Here is a 6,072-nt window from a genome sequence, read left to right as displayed (position 1 = left end):
CCCCGCGCCGCGCGGAGGCGCGCATGCGCCAGGGGCGGGCTTCTGAATGGTACTCGGGGCCTGAAATAGGAATTGGAGGAGTGAGTGGGAGCAGGAGAGCATTTCCGTGGGAAGGTGGACTGCCCGTTCTGCCGCTGTAGGTGATCATCTGCCCGATGGAAGTAAAGGCAGCGGGGCCTTTCTGTCTTGGCATCTCCTGAGTGGGAGCAATCCTTCGACGCATCCAGTATTGGAGGCGATATCCCCATCAGCTGGTGCGTAGCCGCCGCTGGAGTGCAGGCCAGTGCTTTTTCTTAGAGTGAGAACTATTGGATTTGCTCTCCCTGCTTTCTGATGAACGAGCTGTGACTGAAAAAACGCACTAGCTGAATGCAGTGGCACAAGCCATTCATACACAATCTGTGTAGTACTGGAGAGGCTGAATTGAGACCCCCAAAAAGAAAGGGGAAAAAAAAAGGAAATAGCTCCTTTAAGCCTCCAAAATATGACTGTCTCATTTTATACCCTTTATATTTTCTGTTAGCACTCACCAAACCATTGCATGTTTGCGTTCACAAATTCCTAACAAATCACGGCGTCAATGACTTGTTTGGTTCATCCACCCGAAGCTCTGCCTGAGTGCTGGTGAAATAGAGCAGGTGTGGGGTGGGGGTGGGTGTTGCAATCAAGCTCCCCACTTTCACAGCGGCACGGCAAAGCTTGTTAAAGCAACTCAACAACCAGGCAGCAAAAATACCTTATTTTTATGTAGCAGATGTACAGAGCGTGCATCTACCCCTACTAACACACACAGAGTCGAGGCACGGCCTGTCATGTGCAAGCTGCAGTCTCACCGCGCCAGCAGGAGCATCCCAGGAGCAAATCCAGCTTCACGGGGGCAGAAGGCAGCGGCATTTAAGTGCCACACGCCCCAAGACTCCTTGTTCTGCGACTTGGTCTGATGCGTGCGAGCCTCTGTGTCATTTGTGTGCCCCCCCGCAGCTGTAAAACCCCGCACGGGAGCATTTGGTGCAAACCCGGGCCAGGGGAAGGCGGCGGCGGCGGCGGCGCCAGGAAGCGGCGGTGCCGCCCGGGGCAGATCCCCGGAGCCCTCGGCGGGAACGCGAACGGGAACTGGGGCCGGTGAGCGGGAAAGCGGGATGGGGAGCGGGGCTCCTGCCCCCGCTCAGCTGGGCTGTGCAGGCTCTTCCTGCCGGGAAGGCATTCCCGGGGAACAAAGCGGCCTCCAGGCCTTTGTGCTCCCCGAGCCGCGCTGCACCCATCGCTCTGCGGCCCCGCTCGGGGGGAAGGCTGGGCTGGGAATGCTGCACGGGGGGAAAAGGGTGGAACAGCACTTGCTGATGCTTCAGCGCAGGGGATGAGGAGGAGAGGGTAGGATAGCGCTTATCCAAGGCGGCGGAAGGGCTCGGGCGCCAGTGCACAAAACAAAGGCGCTGAACTTTTACCTCCAAGGTTTTGTAACAAAGCAGAGCAGTAGTTGGAGTGTTGGATGCAACGGGAAAGCTTAAGGTTACCAGAACAGTGGGGCTTGAGGCTTTGCTGTGTGCCTTTAGAAACAAGCGGGCTCCACGGGGAATTACAGAAGTGCAGCTTTTTACAAACCACTTGTGTGAATGTCTGCTTGTAAAAAAAAGCAAAAATTGCCTTTTTTTTTAAAGACAAATCTTTACATGGAGGCAAACCCAGTCCTGACGTGAAGAGTGTGAAAAATGCGTATTTTATAATTGGTTTTTCGCAAATATGAAAATGAATATGTGTTATGTTAGAAAGTTATGCTGTATTAATTTTCTTAAGTAGCCTGTTAAATATAGCTTTAGGTTATAGCATAAGATTAAAATAGAAACTATGCTATGTAGGATACTTTTTTTCTAAAGAAAGGAGTCACACCGAGATAGCAACCACAGGACACCTAAATCTTTCAGAGAAAGAGAATTTATTACCCCATTATCAGAAGAAATTAACTTCTTCCTGCTTTGCTCATCTATGAAGACGCTGGTAGGATTAAGAGGAGGAAGTTGACAATGACCAGAGAGAATTCTTTGTTTGAATGGAATTTATGCATCATGTATGACATGTATGAATATGCAACAGGCTGTTGTTTTTAAGGGTTAATCCTCTGTTAACGGGTGTCATTTTTCGGGCTTGTGCTGCCCAGAAAGAGGTACCCGGACATCCATAACTCTTTGTTTCTGTTGTCTCATATTGCCCTAATCCAAATTGTCCAAATTATTATTACTCTAATTATATTGCTACTTTTATAACAATTTTATTACTGTTAAACTTTTAAAATTTTAAAAACAAGTGATTGCCGTTTTTCACAAAGAGCAAACCAAAAAAATTGATTGCATCTGCTGACTGATCTGGTTGTTTTCTAGGTGCTGGATGTAGGAAATATGAATGACTGGCAGAGAAAAAGCCCTCTAGACTGGGAAACGTATCTGAACAAATTGGTGAAAGTTGTTGCAGTTGAGAAACATGAATATGAAGGATGGGTTTTAACAGTTGACCCAGTTTCTGCCACGTAAGTACCAAAGCTTTTATGAAAAACAAGATTTTTAGGAGGAGAAAAGATTCCAGGGCTGAAACAAACTTATTTGGAGCAAAAATGGTGTGTTGTTATCTTGTTAAGTTGCAGTTTCTGCTGATGGCTGCAGCCTCCTTATCTTCTGGTTTGTACTTCCTGCGCACCTCATCTCTGGCTGAGCATGGGAAACTAAAAAGCCCTTGATTTAGAATAAGCACTGCTTAGCAACAACTAAAATATCAGCGTGCTAGGAATGTTATTCTCACTGTAAATTCAAAACTCAGCACTGTGCCAGCTTCTAGGAGAGTTGCTCAAAAATCAGCTCTCTACCAGCTGAATGCATGTGTTCAAGGTGAAAGTTCAGAGCTTGCAGCCAAGGCTTCAGCAAACCCAGCTACTCGTGCTAAGCAAGTAAAACTAAGTGAACAGCATATTAAATCACACAGTATTATAATTTCAAGTGACTTACTCTAATTTAAAACTTACATATTAAGCTATACTATTACCTCTCAACAATCTTTAACAATGTGTTAAAGATTGCTTTTGGTAATATACCAAACCCTACTTGGAGTGCTGGAGTGTTTTCAGTGCTTTAGGTGTTGAAATCCTTAGCCTTTGTCCAGAGTTCTTGCATTGATGCCTGGCTTCCCACTCCAGCCAGACACCCAGGAAGGTGTCGAGGCTTCTTTGGAGAGCAAGCAGGGAAAATCAGGCACACTGGACAGAAAGTGGTGCCACACATATCTGGTATCCCAAGTGAGTAACTTGAAAACAGTGTTTGAAAGGCAAAATGCACCAGGGAATGGGCAGAAATTTGTCTCCTTGCTGCCAGAGCTCTTTCATACCTTACTGGATGTGAGCTTGTCCCACATGAACACAGGCTGGAGGCTGAAAATTAAAACATTCAGCTTCTGATGTGTTTCAGAAGACTGGGTTGTTGCTTCAGCTCTGAAGTAGCTCCAATAATCTCCTGAAGTTTCCTATCATTTTGGTAAGGAAGGTGCATGGAGCTGAGTGATTCTGGTGATGATCCAGGGCCAAATCAAGGCATATCTCACTGGACACATCCCCAAAAAAAAGTCATTATTTCCACTAATGGTGGCAGTAATAGGCTAGTGAAGTGCTGGCATCAAGTTCTGGAATTTTGCTTCCCACAAGAGGAAGAAAATGGTTTCTGATGCTCTTTGTTGATATATGAGGGAGAGATCCTAGAAATATAACCGGCTGCCTTCCTACTTGCATTTTAGCACTTCTGGAATGCAAGTGCCCTTGGAAAAACACCAGGCTTCTACAATGTGAGCCTGAGCCTTCTGCCATGTGTTCTGTTGTATTTTCATTTCATGAACTGGCAGCAGTCATAAAAATATTATTTTGGCAATGATCAATAAATATGACTGTTTTTTCATTAAAAGGTTCTGGTGTTGTCAGCTGCCTTCAGCATTCAAGGTGCTGTACGTATGAAGGTATCACTTTCTGAATGTTGAAATGTTTTAGGTTTTTCAGCAGTGTTGGGAAAGAGACGCAAAAATATTTAGATTTCCAGACTTGACTTCATTTTTTTGAAGCAAAGTGTACATTAATATTCTGCTTTACAGTGTCTAGAGTAGTTTCAAATTCAAGACCATCAATTCCCTGCAGAGCACCACATTTTTAGTATTTTAAGGGTATAGTGGCATGCTTTTCAAAGGAAAATGCTGGGTGCTGGGTATTGCCTAAATACCTGGGTTAGGCTGATGCTAATGAGCTCTTATCTCCAAAACCTTGGAGGCTGCTTCTCAGTCTTCAGTCAAGAACAGGAACTTACACAATCTTCTTTCCTTGACAGCATTGTCCTTGCAACATTCCCAGAGAACGAGAAAGGATCCATCTCATTTGTCATGGGCCATGCTGTCCAAGAGGTGGAGATCCTGCAGGAAGGGGACAGTGACATGGAGCAGCGCCTCGCTCGCATCCTCGCGCCTGAGGAAAGCCAAACCTACAGCGCAGAGGAGCTGGAGAGGAGGAAGAACGCCTTGAAGACGTGGCTGGAGACAAATCACATCCCCGTGGGCGAGCAGGGGGAGCTGGGCAGGACGCTGAGCGTGGCGGGGGTGCTGAGCATCGAGCCCCCGTACGGCCCCGAGCAGTGCAGCAGCACCAACGAGATCATCCTGGCCCGCGTGCAGGGCCTGCTGCAGGGCTTCCTGCAACAGCAGCACTGAGCCAGGGCTGCTCCTTTGGACTCCAGGAGCTCTCCTGGGTGTCAATATTCACTATTTGCAGAAATGCTGCATTTTCGGTACTTTTGTCTTGATTTTTTTGTATGCAAAGGAAGGAATAATAAAGAATAAATTCAAAGCACAAGCATTTTTCTTGTGCTATTTTTATTAGAAGCAAACTGTTGGGTAATGGTGATGTATTAAACTAATTTGTCAGTTTAGGGTTTTTGTAACAGTATTGTAAAAGATTATATATAATACATTTAAACTGTTTTCCCTTCAAAACCAGTTTAATTATCTAGAGCTGAAGGCATGTTTATTTGAACTGCTTACCAGATCCTTTCCTTTTTTTTTTAAGAAAGAGAATTATGACACCTGGACTTCCCAAACCAACTTAAAAAATATTCAGAAAAAAAAATGTTCAGAAAGCTGTTTTCTTTTGTTTTCCCAGGTGGTTGGTTGGTTGTTTTTCCCATTACTGTTCTCCTAGTTTAGTACATAAACTACAATGTATGTCCAGGTTTGTAGAATTATTAGGGAAGGTTAGCAGGCAAATATCAGGTTTTAAAACCATTACCTGTCTATATTTGTTATTTTAGATCAGCAGTGCTTGGAAAACCAGTGTTCTATAAAAGGAAAATGTGTTGCAATTCAGTAAGTTTGTGTTTTTTTAATGCTCTGTTTCTAGTTTATGCCAATACATGATGCAGGAATCGTTACATGGTTATTCCTGAGATTATGAATGCAGTGAGGAGGATTTAGAGCTCTCATTTATCTCAGTGTATTTGTTCTGCCTTATTAGGAGATAAGCACATTGGTGTGCTCAAATGCAGCTGAAAAGTCTGCCTAACCCTTGCTCCTAAAAGGCTCTCCTCATTTGTGCTGGGATTGACCTAAAATTACTTTTCATCTGTCAGGTGTGTGTTGATTTCTTCTTAAAAAATGTCTGCTGCACATCCATTACTGTGTGTGTCTCCCTGGAAAGGTTGGGAGATGCCAGCACACAACAGCTCCAGCTGCGTGTCAGATACGAGGAGATAAACCAGGGCCTGAACTCCCAAGGCTGGATGGGCTGGACCCGATGTGTGAACCATCACAAGAGATTTGGAGCAACTTGGGGATGCCTTGTTCCAAGGAAGGCACCGCTCCTGGCCGTGGAATAAGGACCACGGCGTCAGCTCCTTCACCCTCAGCATAGGCAGCAGGCATGACGGGTCACGCATGAGGGGTGCAAAACGCAACAAGTGGCTCCCGACTGCTCTGCCCCCTCAGAGCCGAACAGGAGCTCTCACTGGGGGCTGCCGAGGACGGCCCGTACCCCCTCACGTCCCCTCAGCCCGCCCGGCCGCC

The 6,072-nt window shown here is 45.8% G+C and overlaps 2 protein-coding genes across 5 annotated transcripts in view; both read left to right on the top strand.

Moving 5' to 3' along the window:
- Positions 1-6: 6 nt before the first annotated feature.
- GEMIN6 (gem nuclear organelle associated protein 6) lies at positions 7-5,376 on the top strand. Of its 4 annotated transcripts, none has more exons than XM_031063693.1 (3): positions 7-254; positions 2,376-2,521; positions 4,350-5,376. In XM_031063693.1, the coding sequence occupies exons 2-3, from the start codon at positions 2,394-2,396 to the stop codon at positions 4,723-4,725; spliced, it is 504 nt and encodes a 167-aa protein (XP_030919553.1). In that variant the 5' UTR covers positions 7-254; positions 2,376-2,393; the 3' UTR covers positions 4,726-5,376. The 4 variants fall into 4 exon arrangements, with proteins under 4 accessions (XP_030919553.1, XP_005429132.1, XP_030919552.1 ...); XM_005429075.2 differs by having other exon boundaries at positions 7-279; XM_031063692.1 differs by lacking the exon at positions 7-254 and adding an exon at positions 842-1,122.
- Positions 5,377-5,442: 66 nt separating this feature from the next.
- The window catches only part of LOC102038595 (serine/arginine-rich splicing factor 7-like), a 6,915-nt gene continuing 6,285 nt past the window's right edge, over positions 5,443-6,072 (top strand). The window contains exon 1 of the mRNA XM_014310382.2: positions 5,443-5,469. Coding sequence (XP_014165857.1) covers positions 5,443-5,469 — 27 coding nt within the window. The remainder of the gene's footprint in view (positions 5,470-6,072) is intronic.

This window comes from Geospiza fortis, unplaced genomic scaffold (genome assembly GCF_000277835.1).
Source record: "Geospiza fortis unplaced genomic scaffold, GeoFor_1.0 scaffold99, whole genome shotgun sequence".
NCBI classification, from domain to species: domain Eukaryota; kingdom Metazoa; phylum Chordata; class Aves; order Passeriformes; family Thraupidae; genus Geospiza; species Geospiza fortis.
This window is presented reverse-complemented; position numbering and strand designations above follow the sequence as displayed.

Bases quoted from the DNA above. Each gene is read 5' to 3' on its own strand.
- GEMIN6 (XM_031063693.1), top strand. From the start codon at position 2,394: ATGAATGACTGGCAGAGAAAAAGCCCTCTAGACTGGGAAACGTATCTG. The intron at 2,522-4,349 runs GTAAGTACCAAA...TTTCCTTGACAG, and splicing joins GTTGACCCAGTTTCTGCCAC to CATTGTCCTTGCAACATTCC.